Below are 16,024 nucleotides of genomic sequence, written 5' to 3'. Positions count from 1 at the left end.
ATTTTGCTGTTTTCCCTTCCTCATCCTTTGTAAACTCCCCTACCTCCAATCCCTTTTTTTTCTAAGTTATTGTTAAACTTTTCCTTTTTAACTTCCAAATCGAGTGAGATTGATTTATTGGGGTGTCCCTACCTTTTATCTCTCTCCCTGTCTTTTGGGGAAAGGAGGGGGAGGAGGGGAGGGCACTCTATAAACTCTATAAATTCTATAAATTGTCATTGGGTCTACCAAATTTATAAGAGTCTCTGGGAACTTGCATTTGAACCCAAGACACTTGGCTTCAACACCTCCAGGGATGGCAACTCCACCACCTCCCTGGGCAGCCCATTCCAATGCCAATCACTCTCTCTGCCAACAACTTCCTCCTAACAGCCAGCCTAGACCTCCCCTGGCACAGCTTGAGACTCTGTCCCCTTGTTTTGTTGCTGCTTGCCTGACAGAAGAGCCCAACCCCACCTGGCTACAGCCTCCTTTCAGGGAGCTGCAGACAGCAATGAGCTCTGCCCTGAGTCTCCTCTTGTGCAGGCTGCACCCCCCAGCTCCCTCAGCCTCTCCTATAGGGTTAACCTGGCATCACAAGAAGCCTTCTCTTTGTTTCATTTCAGAGCAACCACTACTATGTGAAGCCTCGGGTGACAGACCATCAGTTTGGCATCAGGCATTACGCTGGGGAGGTAGGTGTGTGTGCTCTTGGTGTGTCTTGGGCTTGAGGACCTGGAGCTCAGATTCCAAAAGTGAAGAGTATCTCTGAGCTGTGTGTTCCCACATGCCAGAACATGGAGTGTCACTCTCCAGTATTACATTCTCTGGACTTCTGTTTGAGATTCTCAGGTAGCTTTGGGTTTGGGGAATGAACTCCTTGATTCCCTTATTCATGTTGTCTTTCCTTAGGCATTCACAAACAAAATCCAAAGTAAGTAAAAGTCAAAAGGGAAATTTGGCTTTTGGGGAGGAGCTATAAAGACTAAATACCTGTTGCTAGAAGGAAAAGGTCTCCAAGCCTTCAGGGTTAAATGCTGCTCTTCTTTAGGCAGGCATGTGGAGCAGGTGGAAGCATGCCAAGGAGAGGCACCTGCACACTACAGATGGGCTAACCTAACCGTGGGATGCTGGGGTCTCTTAGGAGGAGTGTGTCCAGCAGATCAAGGGAGGTTCTCCTCCCCCTCTACTCTGCCCTGCTGAGACCTCATCTTCAATGCTGCCTTCAGTTTTGGGCTCCCCAGCTGAAGAGGGACAGGGATCTGCTGGAGAGTGTCCAGCTGAGGGCTACAAGGATGAAGAGGGGACTGGAGGGCATGGCTGATGAGGAGATGCTGAGGGACCTGGGGCTGCTTAGTCTGCAGAAGAGAAGACTGAGAGGGGATTTAATACATGTCTATAAATATCTGAGGGCTGGGGGTCAGGAGGGGGGCACAGGCTCTGCTCACTGCTCCCTGGGATAGGACAAGGAGCATGGGTGTAAGCTGCAGCACAGGAGGTTCCAGCTCAACACAAGGGGGAACTTCTTTACTGTAAGGATCCCAGAGCACTGAAACAGGCTGCCCAGAGAGGTTGTGGAGTCTCCTTCTGTGGAGATTCTCAAGGCCTGTCTGGATGTGTTCCTGTGTGACCTGAGCTAGATTGTGTGGTCCTGCTCTGGCAGAGGGGTGTTGGACTGGATGATCTCTTTGGGTCCCTTCCAACCCCTAACATCCTTTGATCCTGTGAGCCTCCTTATTGGTTGGACTTGATCTTAAAGGTCTTTTCCAACCAAAATGATCCTGAGCTTGCTCCTGGACTCATATCTGCTGAGCACTAGTTGTTGGGAGGTCATGGCATTGGTTAGGATTCCCTGAGGTGAGTGGAGTGCCTTGTGCCTTGCAGAGAATTGCACACCACAGGCAAACGTCTGCAGCTGTTCCCCTTTGGCTCCTGGCTGTGGGGAGGTTTTTTGTGGTTTTGGGATGGTTTTTGGGTTTTGGTTGGATTTTATTGTTTTTATTGTTTTCTAATGGCTAATAAGACATTTTCTTGTTGCTCACTGCAGAGCTCTTTGATGCCCAGACATTGCTGCCGTAGCTCTGCTGGAGGCCCTGCACATGGGCATGGTGGTGATTTGTGCAGCACTCTTCCAGTGGCTCTGTCTGCATTGCAGGTGCTGTATGATGTGAGAGGCTTCCTGGAGAAGAACAGAGACACCTTTCGAGATGACATCTTAAACATGCTGAAAGACAGCAGGTACTGCTGCCCTTATGCTTGTGGGGAAGCCACATCTCTTGGGCTGCATTAAGCCACATTCATGAGAAAAGTTTGCTGGCCACACCAAGCTGTGTGCTGCAGCAGCCAGCCTGGAGGGCAGGGATGGCGTCCAGAGGGTCCTGGACAGGCTGCAGAGGTGGGCACAAGCCAAGCTCAGAAGGGTGAACAAGACCAAACACAAGGTCCTGCAGCTGGGTCAAGGCAATGCCAAGCACCAGTACAGGCTGGGCAGTGAGTGGCTGGAGAGCAGCCCTGAGCAATGGGTCTTGGGGGTGCTGCTGGAGGAGAAGCTCAACAGCAGCCAGCAGTGTGCACTTGCAGCTCAGAAAGCCAAGCAGAGCCTGGGCTGCTGCAGCAGAAGTGTGGCCAACAGGGCCAGGGAGGTGATTCTGCCCCTCTGCTGTGCTCTGCTCTGCTGAGACCTCACCTGGAGTAGTGCATCCAGTTCTGGAGCTCCTATGACAAGAGGGCTGTGGAGATGCTGGAGAGTGTCCAGAGCAGGGCCAGGAGGATGCTCAGAGGGCTGCAGCAGCTCTGCTGTGAGCACAGCCTGAAAGAGTTGGGGCTGTGCAGGCTGGAGCAGAGGAGGCTTCCAGGGGACCTTCTGGTGGCCTTGCAGGATCTGAAGGGGGCTACAGAAAAGCTGGGGAGGGATCTTGCAGGCTGTCAGGCTGTCAGGTAGTGCCAGGACTGGGAGGGAATGGAGCAAAGCTGGAGGTGGGGAGATTCAGAGTGGAGGTGAGGAGGAAGTTGTTGAGCATGAGAGTGGTGAGAGGCTGGAATGGGCTGCCCAGGGAGGTGGTGGTGTCCTCATCACTGGAGGTGTTGAAGCCAAGCCTGGCTGGGGCACTTAGTGCCATGGTCTGGTTGCTTGGGCAAGGCTGGGTGCTAGGTTGGACTGGCTGAGCTTGGAGGTCTCTTCCAACCTGCTTGCTTCTATGATCTTTTCACAGGTGGTGGGTGTCTTGCATCTTCTTTTCATTCCTTTCTTCTCCCTTAGACTGGACTTCATCTATGACCTTTTTGAGCGAGTCTGCAGTCGCTGCGGCGAGGAGACGCTGAAAATGGGCACCCAAAGGCGCAGACCGACTGTCAGCTCCCAGTTCAGGGTAGGATGTTTTCCAAGCTGCCAGCAGGCTTCTGGGGAGGAGCAGATGGGGAAAGCAAAGCCTGCAGCCAAGAGGAGTCATTCATCCTTGTTTTGTGTCCAGCACCAAAAATATGCAGGAATGCTGTAGTGTGAAAAAAAAACCCCAAACCCACAGTGCTGCTGCCCCAAGGGTTTCTGTCTGGTGTCAGATGGGAAATGCTACAACTGGGCAGGGTGGCAGAGGAAAAGCTGGATGTAGAAAGCTCTAGGATCTCTTTGCTCTAGTGCTTGGTGGTTTGGTGTTTCCCCTATGTGTGTGTGGGTGTCCTTTGAGGCTGTATCTGTTACAGATACAGTGCTAAGTCCAATGAAAGCCTCTTGAGGGGCCCTGCCTTGTATGAATCTCAACCCCCTTAGGCTGTCTGCAAACTTTCTGTTAGTTTCACAGTTTCAGTTTCCTATATTGAAATGTTGAGAGTCTTGCAAGCATAATTCATCAGCTGTGCAGCTCTGAGAAGGAAGATGGAAGCAGTGCTAAGAGTAAACTAACTCTGTGTGGCAGTTTTGGCAGTCAGAGGGCGTTAGGAACGGGAGGGCTGCATGAAGGACTCTTACTACATCAAATGTAGCCACTTAACTCTGCTGTAGCCACTGATCCTTTGGGTTTTGTCTTGCTGCTTTGTAGGATTCTCTCCATTCTCTGATGGCCACCCTTAGTACCTCCAACCCATTCTTCATCCGTTGCATCAAACCCAATACAGAAAAGGCAAGTCTGACTTCCAGGAAAATGCATGCATGTGACACAGGTGCTCTCAGGGTGGTTTTGAACCTTGTGAAGAAGATTTCTGGCAAGTTTTAATGTTACTAAACAGTTTTCATAGCTGTTAACAATCTTGGCCTGGATACCAAAATCAATACAGGTGATTCATTTTGCATAATCCATCGCAGCAGTTCTGCCTCACCTTCCCTTTTTCCTTCTCCTTGTTTTTATGGGGAGGAAAAATTCACCTTCCTCCTGGCAATCAGATGGCAGAGTGCCTGCTGAGGGTACCACGTAGCCATTCCCACTTCTTCCTGTGCTGATCGAGCCTAGAGTTGAGCCAGGCTTGTGCAGAGTTCAGAGCTGTGCTAGAACCAATTGTTCACGTTTGTGGTGCCTGTAGACAGTTTGTGCTGGAATGCAGGGTTTGTGCAGTAGGGAAGCATGTCCCACAGATCCCTGGCTCTGAGGAGGTGGATGCTCCATGAGCTAGTCACAGGGCTGTCACAGGACAAGCTGGCTCTCACTCATATGATGAACTGTGACAGGAGGGTGTGCTGCTCACTAGGTTGTGTGGGGAGCTCTGAACCAATTGTTGTCTTTCTGTGATTTGAAACCCCGTATGATATGGCAGAAAAAGGTGTGCTGGGCTTTCCAGGGCAGAAAAGAACTCTGCAGTTTGGCTTGGAAAGAGCCAGCAAAGAACTGAGTCAGAGTCCTGCATTTTGCATGTGTTGGTGCATTGCATCATTGCCTCACTGCTGGGATTTCACTATGACAGCAATCTGCTGAATGTATTTTTAAGCTCAGATCTGCCCAACCCCCTTCCATCCCTTCTTCTGCACCATGCATTGCTGTGAGGTTGCTTTCCTTTTGATCCAAACAGCCTCCTTTTTTCCCCTGTCGTGCCCAAATGCGCACAGCTGACTTTCTGCAGAGCAATGGGCGTACAGCCCGTGGCTGGCTGTGCTCAGAGAAACAGGCACTGCTGCAGACAGCAGAGAGGAAGCACAACATGAACACCTCTTCTGTCTCCCCTTGCCTTTGCTTCTCACCCTGGCTCACTGCCTAGGCACCGAACCTCTTCAATCCAGACGTGGTGCTAAACCAGCTGCGGTACTCAGGGATGCTGGAGACAGTGAAGGTTCGGAGAGCAGGCTTCCCTGTGCGGCGCCTCCTGCAGGACTTCCTCAGCAGGTAACTGAGGGGTGGGCAGGGGCAATGGGGTGAGGTTGGACAAGGCCAAGTGCAGGGTGCAACACTTTGGCAACAACAACCCCAAGCAGCGCTACAGGCTGGGGACAGAGTGGCTGATAGCAGCCAGGCAGAGAGGGAGCTGGGGGTGCTGGGAGAGAGCAGCTGAAGATGAGGCAGCAGTGCCCAGGTGGGCAGCAGAGCCAATGGCATCCTGGGCTGGCTCAGGAGCAGTGTGGGCAGCAGGACAAGGGAGGTTCTTCTGCCCCTGTGCTCAGCACTGCTCAGGCCACACCTTGAGTGCTGTGTCCAGTTCTGGGGTCCTCCATTGCAGAGTGATGTTGAGGTGCTGGAAGGTGTTTGGAGAAGGGCAGCAAGGCTGGGGAGGGGCCTGGAGCAGAGCCCTGTGAGGAGAGGCTGAGGGAGCTGTGGGTGTGCAGCCTGCAGAAGAGGAGGCTCAGGGCAGAGCTCATTGCTGCCTGCAGCTACCTGAAGGGAGGCTGTAGCCAGGTGGGGTTGAGCTCTGCTGCCAGACAACCAGCAACAGAAGAAGGGGACACAGTCTGAAGTTGTGCCAGGGCAGGTCTAGGCTGGATGTTAGGAGGAAGTTCCTGGCAGAGAGTGTGATTGGCATTGGAATGGGCTGCTTGGGGAGGTGGTGGAGTCTCTGTGGCTGGAGGTGTTGAAGCCAAGGCTGGCTGGGGCACTTAGTGCCATGGTCTGGTTGCTTGGGCAGGGCTGGGTGCTAGGTTGGACTGGCTGAGCTTGGAGTTCTCTTCCAACCTGATTGATTCCATGACTGTACCACACCCCAAGGTATTCTTTATGTTTGTTCCCTCAGTAACTGCAGTTACCAGCACAGATCCTTTGTGGGATGTCTTTCTACACATGGCTTTATTGACTGTAGCACAGAATGCTTTGGAAGCCCTTTTGGAAGCTTGCCTGTAGGGTAGAAGCCAGCATGGAAAAGGCCATTTTTCTTCTAGCCTTGCCACAGATTTGCTGGTGTGATACTGTGAGACTCAGCAGGTCATAATATGTAATAAGAAGATACCATGCTTGAAAGCTTTAATCTGGCAGGCTGAAGCAAATTTTAATGGACAGTGTAGCTGACAATTAATACTGGAGAAAGAGTGATTATTTCTTTTAATTAGCTGCATCAAAAGGATTTCTTGAAGTTTAAAGCTGGAAGCACTGAACATTGCTCCCTTTGTCTCTTGGGACGTTAAATGCCACCCCAATGCTGAACAAAATCACTTCTGTCTGATGAATGCTCATGTTTAGGAGAGACACTGGAAAATGCTGTGGAGTTGGTGTTTTGTTACTGGGATTGCAACAAGAATTGCCAGCCTGGTAGGAACAGATAAAGGTTGGTGGATCATAGAATGATAGAAGCAACCAGGTTGGAAGAGACCTCCAAGCTCAGCCAGCCCAACCTAGCACCCAGCCCTGGCCAATCAACCAGACCATGGCACTGAGTGCCTCAGCCAGGCTTTGCTTCAACACCTCCAGGCACAGAGACTCCACCACCTCCCTGGGCAGCCCATTCCAATGCCAATCACTCTCTCTGACAACAACTTCCTCCTAACATCCAGCCTAGATCTCCCCTGGCACAACTTGAGACTGTGTCCCCTTCTTCTGTTGCTGGTTGTCTGGCAGCAGAGCCCAACTCCACCTGGCTACAGCCTCCCTGCAGGCAGCTGCAGACAGCAATGAGCTCTGCCCTGAGCCTCCTCTGCTGCAGGCTGCACAACCCCAGCTCCCTCAGCCTCTCCTCACAGGGCTGTGCTCCAGGCCCCTCCCCAGCCTTGCTGCCCTTCTCTCAACACCTTCCAGCACCTCAACATCTCTCTTGAGTTGAGGAGCCCAGAGCTGGACACAGCACTCAAGGTGTGGCCTGAGCAGTGCTGAGCACAGGGGCAGAAGCACCTCCCTTGTGCTGCTGCCCACACTGCTCCTGAGCCAGCCCAGGAGGGAAATTTCCAAATTGGAAGGCAAACACAAAGAAGGGAGGTCCCTGAAGGAGAAAGACAAATGGGAGGGGGATAATTAGAGTTCAAACATCATTTTGGGAGGGGGTGGTTTGCTATCATATACATTATCTCATGTCATTTTGTTTGGTTCCTAGGTACAAGATGCTTGTGAAGGGACCCAATCTCTCAGACAACAGCAAAGCTGTGTGTGCAGGCTTTCTCCAGAGCTATGACAGCAGCAGGAAGGAATGGCAGTTGGGTAAAACCAAGGTACTTTGGCAGGGTGGGGCAGGACTTGGGTTTTTCCCAGCTACTAGGGATGGAATTCCATCTGGTGAGATGCAAGTCAGTAGAAAGGGCAAAGTCATCATGACCCTTTACATACATTGGACTATGCCACTGACCTGTAGCATCTGAAACACTTCCCATCTTATGCAGCTAGAGATGTAGAAGGTTTTCTGATGTTGTCTAAACTCTTAGTGGGCCAAGCCAGGCTGATATTGTTGTGCCTGATCCAGTTGAAGGTGAACAAGAGTCTTCTTCTATGCAACTGCTATGTGTGCTTTTAGCTCTTGCCTCCTGTGCCAGGTGTTTTGCTATGCCTGGCTAACTGAAATGCTTGCTGGAGGCAGTGAGCTGCTGCTTGGTGTGGATCTAAACTGTCAATAGGTAGCTAGATCAGCAGATAGGGGACTGCTTCCTGCTGTGGCAGCTCAGCCAACAGTCTCTGCAGTTAGCCCAGATGCTAGCATACATTTGATAGCAAAAGGTATCCAAATACTCCTCCCCATCTGCATCATTCAGATTTCAGTGAGTGCTGAAGATGTCTCTCTTACCTGCTGCAGTCTTGATTTGGGCATGGTGGGGGGTGGAGAGGATGTTCTCCAAATATCCAGCTGGAGAAGTACTGTTGTCTTTCAGGTAATGGGAAAGGAGCTGAGTGTTTCAGGGTGAATTTTTTTCAAGCTTTGAGACAGATTCACACATCCTGAGGTACATTGCTGCAGAAGTCAGACTGGGAAACTGTCATAGCTTCCCTCATACTCCAGTGAGTTCTCCAGAGGCTATTCCCAAGTGAGTGATGCTCAGTGCAGACAGCAGCTCTGACTGATGGGTGTGCAGCCCATACCCAGTGAGTTCTCCAGAGGCTATTCCCAAGTGAGTGATGCTCAGTGCAGACAGCAGCTCTGACTGATGGGTGTGCAGCCCATATCCAGTGAGTTCTCCAGAGGCTATTCCCAAGTGAGTGATGCTCAGTGCAGACAGCAGCTCCAACTGATGGGTGTGCAGCCCATAACCCAGTGAGTTCTCCAGAGGCTATTCCCAAGTGAGTGATGCTCAGTGCAGACAGCAGCTCTGACTGATGGGTGTGCAGCCCATAACCCAGTGAGTTCTCCAGAGGCTGTTCCCAAGTGAGTGATGCTCAGTGCAGACAGCAGCTCCAACTGATGGGTGTGCAGCCCATACCCAGTGAGTTCTCCAGAGGCTATTCCCAAGTGAGTGATGCTCAGTGCAGACAGCAGCTCTAGCTAATGGGTGTGCAGCCCATACCCAGTGAGTTCTCCAGAGACTATTCCCAAGTGAGTGATGCTCAGTGCAGACAGCAGCTCTGACTGATGGGTGTGCAGCCCATACCCAGTGAGTTCTCCAGAGGCTGTTCCCAAGTGAGTGATGCTCAGTGCAGACAGCAGCTCTAACTGATGGGTGTGCAGCCCATACCCAGTGAGTTCTCCAGAGGCTATTCCCAAGTGAGTGATGCTCAGTGCAGACAGCAGCTCTAACTGATGGGTGTGCAGCCCATATCCAGTGAGTTCTCCAGAGGCTGTTCCCAAGTGAGTGATGCTCAGTGCAGACAGCAGCTCTGACTGATGGGTGTGCAGCCCATACCCAGTGAGTTCTCCAGAGGCTGTTCCCAAGTGAGTGATGCTCAGTGCAGACAGCAGCTCTAACTGATGGGTGTGCAGCCCATACCCAGTGAGTTCTCCAGAGGCTATTCCCAAGTGAGTGATGCTCAGTGCAGACAGCAGCTCTAACTGATGGGTGTGCAGCCCATATCCAGTGAGTTCTCCAGAGGCTGTTCCCAAGTGAGTGATGCTCAGTGCAGACAGCAGCTCTGACTGATGGGTGTGCAGCCCATACCCAGTGAGTTCTCCAGAGGCTATTCCCAAGTGAGTGATGCTCAGTGCAGACAGCAGCTCTGACTGATGGATGTGCAGCCCATACCCAGTGAGTTCTCCAGAGGCTATTCCCAAGTGAGTGATGCTCAGTGCAGACAGCAGCTCTAATGGGTGTGCAGCCCATACCCAGTGAGTTCTCCAGAGGCTATTCCCAAGTGGGTGATGCTCAGTGCAGACAGCAGCTCTGACTGATGGGTGTGCAGCCCATACCCAGTGAGTTCTCCAGAGGCTGTTCCCAAGTGAGTGATGCTCAGTGCAGACAGCAGCTCTGACTGATGGATGTGCAGCCCATACCCAGTGAGTTCTCCAGAGGCTATTCCCAAGTGAGTGATGCTCAGTGCAGACAGCAGCTCTGACTGATGGGTGTGCAGCCCATACCCAGTGAGTTCTCCAGAGGCTATTCCCAAGTGAGTGATGCTCAGTGCAGACAGCAGCTCTAGCTAATGGGTGTGCAGCCCATACCCAGTGAGTTCTCCAGAGGCTGTTCCCAAGTGAGTGATGCTCAGTGCAGGCAGCAGCTCTGACTGATGGATGTGCAGCCCATACCCAGTGAGTTCTCCAGAGGCTATTCCCAAGTGGGTGGTGCTCAGTGCAGACAGCAGCTCTGACTGATGGGTGTGCAGCCCATACCCAGAACATGCAGTGGGCCATGAAAGCAATTTTTTCTTGCAGGTTTGTTTTGCCCTTATGCCTTCTAAATAGTAGTTCAGAATACTTCCAGAGCCACAATGAGAGTGGAAGTGTTTCCAGTGACATTCACATTTAATTTGCTCAAGAGGTCAGGTAGGAGCATCAAGTCATAGAATATCAGGGGTTGGAAGGCACCTTGAGAGATCATCTAGTCCCAAGCCTCCTACCAAAGCAGGTCACACAGCAGTGCACCCAGGTGGGTTTTGAATGTTTCCAGTGAAGGAGATTCCAGAGCCTCTCTGAGCAGCCTATTCCAGTGCTCTTATTGCCCTCACAGTGAAAAAGTGATGCTGTTTGTTGCTTAGAGGAACCATTTCTTCATGAGTGGATAGACTTGCAATGCTTCTTAGAGAGTGAGATCCCTCTCTCCTTGCTTAGATAAGTGGTGGTTGCCCACTTGCTAGTCTGGGCTATGAACTTCATGAGAACCAAGGAAACCACTGGCCATGGCTGTGGGAAGGAGATGTGCTAACCTGAAGTTTCTAAGGCCTTCCTTCACATGCTTCTGCTGATGTTCAAGAAAAAAAGGTTCTGTGACTGAGCTGTATTTCTGCTCTGAGGTTAAAACATTCCCCACCTCTGATTTGGGAATCTGGGGTCTCCTCACTGGTCCCTTCACATCGGGCACCATTGCAGTCATACTTGGCCCCAGCTAATCCACAGTGCTTGGGTGGCTGCCAGGCTCACAACGTTTCAGTGTTAAAGCCTTTGTGGAGTATATGTGCTGCAAAGCTGCTTGTGCCTGGGAAGCTTTAGAAAGGGGTGGGGAGAGCTGGCAAACATGGAGTTTGAAGTGACTTCCCAGCATGGCAAGAGAGCTACACCAAGGACCAAACTCCCATGCACATGCCTTATAGAATAGATGTTCCCTGTTCTAAAAGATAAACCTTTCAGAATATGAGGGAGCTGGGGGTGTGCAGGCTGCAGAAGAGGAGGCTCAGGGCAGACCAGCTTTTTTGTGGCCTACTTCAGATACTGGAAGGCCACCAGAAGGTCACCTGGGAGCCTTCTCTTCTGCAGCCTGCACAGACACAACTCTTTCAGTCTGTGCTCACAGCAGAGCTGCTGCAGCCTCTGAGCATCCTCCTGGCCTTTCTCTGGACACTCTCCAGCATCTCCACAGCCCTCTTGTCCCAGGAGCTCCAGAGCTGGATGCAGGACTCCAGATGGGGTCTCAGCAGAGCACAGCGGAGGGGGAGAATCCCCTCCCTGGCCCTGCTGGCCACACTTCTGCTGCTGCAGCCCAGGCTCTGCTTGGCTTTCTGGGCTGCAAGTGCACACTGCTGGCTCCTGTTGAGCTTCTCCTGCAGCAGCACCTCCAAGTCCCTCTGCTCAGGGCTGCTCTCCAGCCACTCACTGCCCAGCCTGGATTGGTGCTTGGCATTGCCTCGACCCAGCTGCAGGATCTTGCCCTTGGTCTTGTTGAATCTCCTGAGCCTGGCTTGTTCCCACCTCTGCAGCCTGCCCAGGTCCCTCTGGATGGATCCCTGCCCTCCAGCCTGTCTGCTGCAGCACACAGCTTGGTGTGGGCAGCAAACCTGCTGAGGCAGTTTTCTTGTTGGAGTGCTTTGTCCATGTCTGTTTTAGCAGTGCTGGGTAACACAGCCCTGGGACACTTGGGTTGATCAAGAAGAGGCCTAATTGTTCCAGAGGCTTTCAGCCCAGAATGAAGTGAAGCTACCAACTAAGGGGCACAAAGTGTAGGTCGTTGTCCTGGGAGGGAAGTTTCCTGTGCCCCCTTCCTGCAGCTTTTTCTGTTACAGGTGCAGTTCTGGGTACCCAGGCAGTGACTTTGGCTTAGGGAGTCAGGAGTAGCTCCTGAAAAGAAGTGTGACAGGCCAATGAAGATGTAACCTAGGAAGAAGTATATGGGGTGAGTGAAGAGAAAGGCTTATTGAAGGGGGAATACTTCCTGCAAAATGAATAGAAGGATAATTATATCCCTAGCAATTGTTTGGGGGAGGAAGGAAAAGACTCCGTGAATTAGTGCAGGGGATTGTGTAGCTTGGGAAAGGAAATGGAGGAGGAAGGGCAGGATGATCTTTGTGTTTTTCATTAAGAATAGAGCAGCTGCTGTGCTGGCAATTGTCACATTAATGTTTGTAGAAGGTATTAATGTCTATAGGGCAGGTTTTATCCGGTGGCATGGCAGAGGTGAGGGCTTGGATGCAAACAAGTCCCGTGATGATGGAGGAGCTCCTGCTCAGGTGCCACTAGAGGTTTGCTAGGATGGAGCAGCAGTTTCTGTGCCCCTTGCCTCAGTGCACCTGGATCTTTGGGTACTGTGATGGTTTGGGTGTTCCCTGCCCCCCCCCCCCCTCTTTTGGAAATCACCCAGACTAGACTCAGCCAGCTCTGGAAGCATGAATGAAGCTTATTATTTACAGCTTAGCACAATAGACAAGCAGAGATTTACAGTATATATACAGTTATAGACAGAAATGTACAAGGTAAAAGGGAATACAGAAACACAGCAGCCCTCCCAGAAACCTGAGTCCCCAGGAGGGGCTCCCAACCACCCCTTCACCTTCCCCCCCACCCTCTCAACCTTACCCCAGTCCCAAAGAAGAATGGAGGTTCAGCCAGGGGGTTAAGAAGCAAAGTGGACTAGTCCCAAAAATGGAGGGTGAGGTTAGGGAGTAAGATGCAGCCCAGCCAGCAGCCCCAGCGAGAGTGGTGCCAAGTGTGTTAGCTGCATTCTGACTGATGTTTTGGTACATCTCAGTAAGCCTATGAGGGAAGCAGACATCGCCACTGTTTTCCTTTCACAGCCTGCAGTCTAGTCCTTCTCACCAAAACGTTCTGGCTAGCTTCAAACCAGCAGAGGTACACTTGGCCATAGCTGCAGCAGAGCTCTCCTGTGGCTAAGGCAGTAACCCTTGCTGTTGGAAAGGGTTCGCGTCCACATCTCAGCCTGCTCTTTTGCAGGGCCTCTTTGAAGGAGGAGGTTTCTGTAGGCTATTTGACATCCAGGTCACAGTGACCCACTTCCTGCTTTCCCAGTGTTGTCCCCAAGAATCTTATGATCCTGCTTCCATGCACATGGGTGCACACAGTGTGATGCTGGTGTCTGCTGATCTGCACCTAACCTTAACAGGTTCGCTGTCGCACAGAGGGTGCACGCAGGCATTGCAGCTGGGTGAGGAAGGCTGCAGGGCTGCACTGGGGGGTACAATTTGGGCAGGTTCTGATACAAACAGATATGGCAGGAGTAACTTTCTGTGTTTTCTTCAATCATTCCTTCCTCTGATGAAAGTGATCTCGTGCTTTCAGACTTTAATGCTCCTCAATTCCAGAGAGGTGTTGATGTGCTGGAAGGTGTCCAGAGCAGGGCAGCAAGGCTGAGGAGGGGCCTGGAGCACAGCTCTGTGAGGAGAGGCTGAGGGAGCTGGGGGTGTGCAGCCTGCAGAAGAGGAGGCTCAGGGCAAAGCTCATTGCTGTCAACAACTCCCTGAAGGGAGGCTGTAGCCAGGTGGGGTTGGGCTCTGCTGCCAGGCAAGCAGCAAGAGGACAAGGGGACACAGTCTCAAGTTGTGCCAGGGGAATTATAGGCTGGATGTTAGGAGGAAGTTGTTGGCAGAGAATGTGATTGGCATTGGAATGGACTGCTTGGGGAGGTGGTGGAGTCTCTGTGGCTGGAGGTGTTGAAGCCAAGCCTGGCTGAGGCACTTAGTGCCATGGTCTGGTTGATTGGCCAGGGCTGTGTGCTAGGTTGGAGTGGATGAGCTTGGAGGTCACTTCCAACCTGGTTGGTTCTATGGCTCTATGTAGTTCTGCAGACTGTCAGCTCAGCCTGTGCTCAGGGCAGGGCTTTGACAAGTGGGACAGCACTCTCCCGGTGTAATCTGTTCCGCTGCTGGCCCCTGCAGCGCTTTGGCCGGTACAGGCAGCAGGTCACACGGACGTGGCCATATGGCAGTTGCGAGTGCAGCTTGTACGGGCACATAACTTAGCCAATTTCAGCTGGGTACCTCTCCAGTGTATCCACAGTGCTATGGAGCTGCATGCAGACTGCAGACCCTCTCAAAAAGCAAGGCATTTATTTCAGCACCCTGTGCTAGTGTAGTGCCAGCTCCCGTGAATGTGCCCTCATCTTGCTTGTATCTCAGTCCTGTTCTCTCTAAGACAGCACCACCGTCCCTCATGCATGCATTTAGTATTGAGCAGAGGCTTGAAACACAGAGCATGGAGGATGCTTGAGGATTAAAATGCTGGTCGCTGAAATGCTACCGGTAATACCTGGAGACCTCTCTCTAACGTGAGCTGCGCTGCTGAACCTCGTCAGCAGGGAAGCATCCCCACCTCAGGGCTTCTGGAGGTTGGTGGTGGACTGAAGGTAGGCTTAGCTTTGCACCTCGACAGGGCTTTCAGCTTTCCAAGTCTCTTACATTACTCTGGTTGCCGGCGTCTGAAAACTCATCGCCCGAGCGGGTGTCGGTGCCTGCTGCAGGAAGGTACTGGGCTGAGCAGGGAACGGCGCCCGCCGGGAAAGAGTTAACCACAGGCGCTAGCACAGGCTCTCCTCCTCCCTCCTTCCTCTTCTCCCTCCCTCTCTCTCTCTCTCTCTCTCTCTTTTAAGTCTTGACCACAGAGTGAGGCAGGCGGGGGCTGGGTGCAGAGTTTGGCTGCCGCCGCAGAAGTTTCCGCCGGTGCCCGGAGCGGGGCAGGCGCCGGAGCGGGCAGCGGGCAGCGGGCAGCGGGCAGCGAGCGGCGGGCAGCGGCTGCCGCACACGGAGCGCGCTGAGCGCTGGTCACCGGGCACGAAATCTCCCGGCTCTCCCGGGGACTGACTTCTTTCCTCTCTTTGTGTTTATTGAAACTCCTCCCCGTGGCGTCAGGTTTTCCTGAAGGAAGCTCTTGAGCAGAAGCTGGAGAAGGATCGGGAAGAGGAGTTGAGGAAAGCAGCTGTAGTCATCCGAGCCCACGTCTTGGGCTACATGGCAAGGTCAGTGCTGGGGGCTGCCCTACCATCCCTGCGCTTGCCTGCATGGGTGGCCCCCGACCCCCTGCTCTGCTCTCTAGTCCCCTCGCATCCTTCCCTTCTTCCCTTCCTATATTCCAAGGGGGAGTTGCAGCATCTGACCTCCTTGCCAGCTTCGGTTCTGTCGAAACCTTTCTGCCACCCCTCCTTCGATCCTGTGCACACTTGCACCTTCCGTCAACGCCGCTCTGCTGGCTTCTTGCAGGGAGGGACCTCAGTACCCATTGCTTGCCTCCGATGCCACCTTTTCCTTGCCTTCGGGGCTTTCCTGGCTGGGCCCCACCTACGCTTTGGGTCACCTCCTTTTCCTTGTGCCTGTCAATTCTCTTCTGCTCCCTCCCCCGCAAACCGCTTCTCCTTCACTTGCAGCTCTGCCTTTGCTCACCCTCTTTCCTCGCCCTGCCTGTTTGCCTCGTGATCTCCCTCTCCTTTTAATTAACTCTTCAGAATTGGTTTTTGGCCAGCTTTGCACCAGTAATCTCTTCTTGCCGCTCCCTTTTGCACCTGACCGGAGGAGGGCTGGGAGAACCAACTGCGGGCAAACTGCCCCTCCTCTGCCCCTCGCAGGCAGTGTAACAGCTGACTCCTTAATGGCTGTGGCATGCACGCTTAATCCCACTAAGATGCTCTTTCCTGGCTGGTCTCTGCTCCAGACACCTGTCAGTCAGGAGAGTGGGAAGGTGAAGTCCCAGCCCAGCAGAGCTCTTCCAGCAGGCAGTCCTCTTAGAGCTCTGCTTACACCAGGTAGCTCATTTTGCGTTGGGAGATGTGTGCAAGGGTTGTGCCCTCCCTTGGCAGCGTGGGATATCAGCAAAGCACACATTTTTGCCTCAGGGGATTTGTATGCATTTGTTTCATTTCAACAGGAGCCAGCAGTGTGCACTTGCAGCCCAGAAAGCCAACCAGGGCCTGGGCTGCAGC

At 52.6% G+C, this 16,024-nt stretch overlaps 1 protein-coding gene across 1 annotated transcript in view; it reads left to right on the top strand.

Annotated features, from left to right (window-relative positions):
- LOC135186543 (unconventional myosin-X-like) overlaps nucleotides 1-16,024 on the top strand; it is a 111,998-nt gene that overhangs the window by 55,393 nt on the left and 40,581 nt on the right. The window contains exons 16-22 of the mRNA XM_064164333.1: nucleotides 606-674; nucleotides 2,135-2,217; nucleotides 3,239-3,347; nucleotides 4,014-4,094; nucleotides 5,161-5,285; nucleotides 7,411-7,525; nucleotides 14,961-15,067. Of these exons, the coding sequence (XP_064020403.1) occupies nucleotides 606-674; nucleotides 2,135-2,217; nucleotides 3,239-3,347; nucleotides 4,014-4,094; nucleotides 5,161-5,285; nucleotides 7,411-7,525; nucleotides 14,961-15,067 (689 nt within the window). The remainder of the gene's footprint in view (nucleotides 1-605; nucleotides 675-2,134; nucleotides 2,218-3,238; nucleotides 3,348-4,013; nucleotides 4,095-5,160; nucleotides 5,286-7,410; nucleotides 7,526-14,960; nucleotides 15,068-16,024) is intronic.

The sequence above is a fragment of the Pogoniulus pusillus genome, chromosome 2, assembly GCF_015220805.1.
Source record: "Pogoniulus pusillus isolate bPogPus1 chromosome 2, bPogPus1.pri, whole genome shotgun sequence".
In the NCBI taxonomy this organism is placed as follows: domain Eukaryota; kingdom Metazoa; phylum Chordata; class Aves; order Piciformes; family Lybiidae; genus Pogoniulus; species Pogoniulus pusillus.
This window is presented reverse-complemented; position numbering and strand designations above follow the sequence as displayed.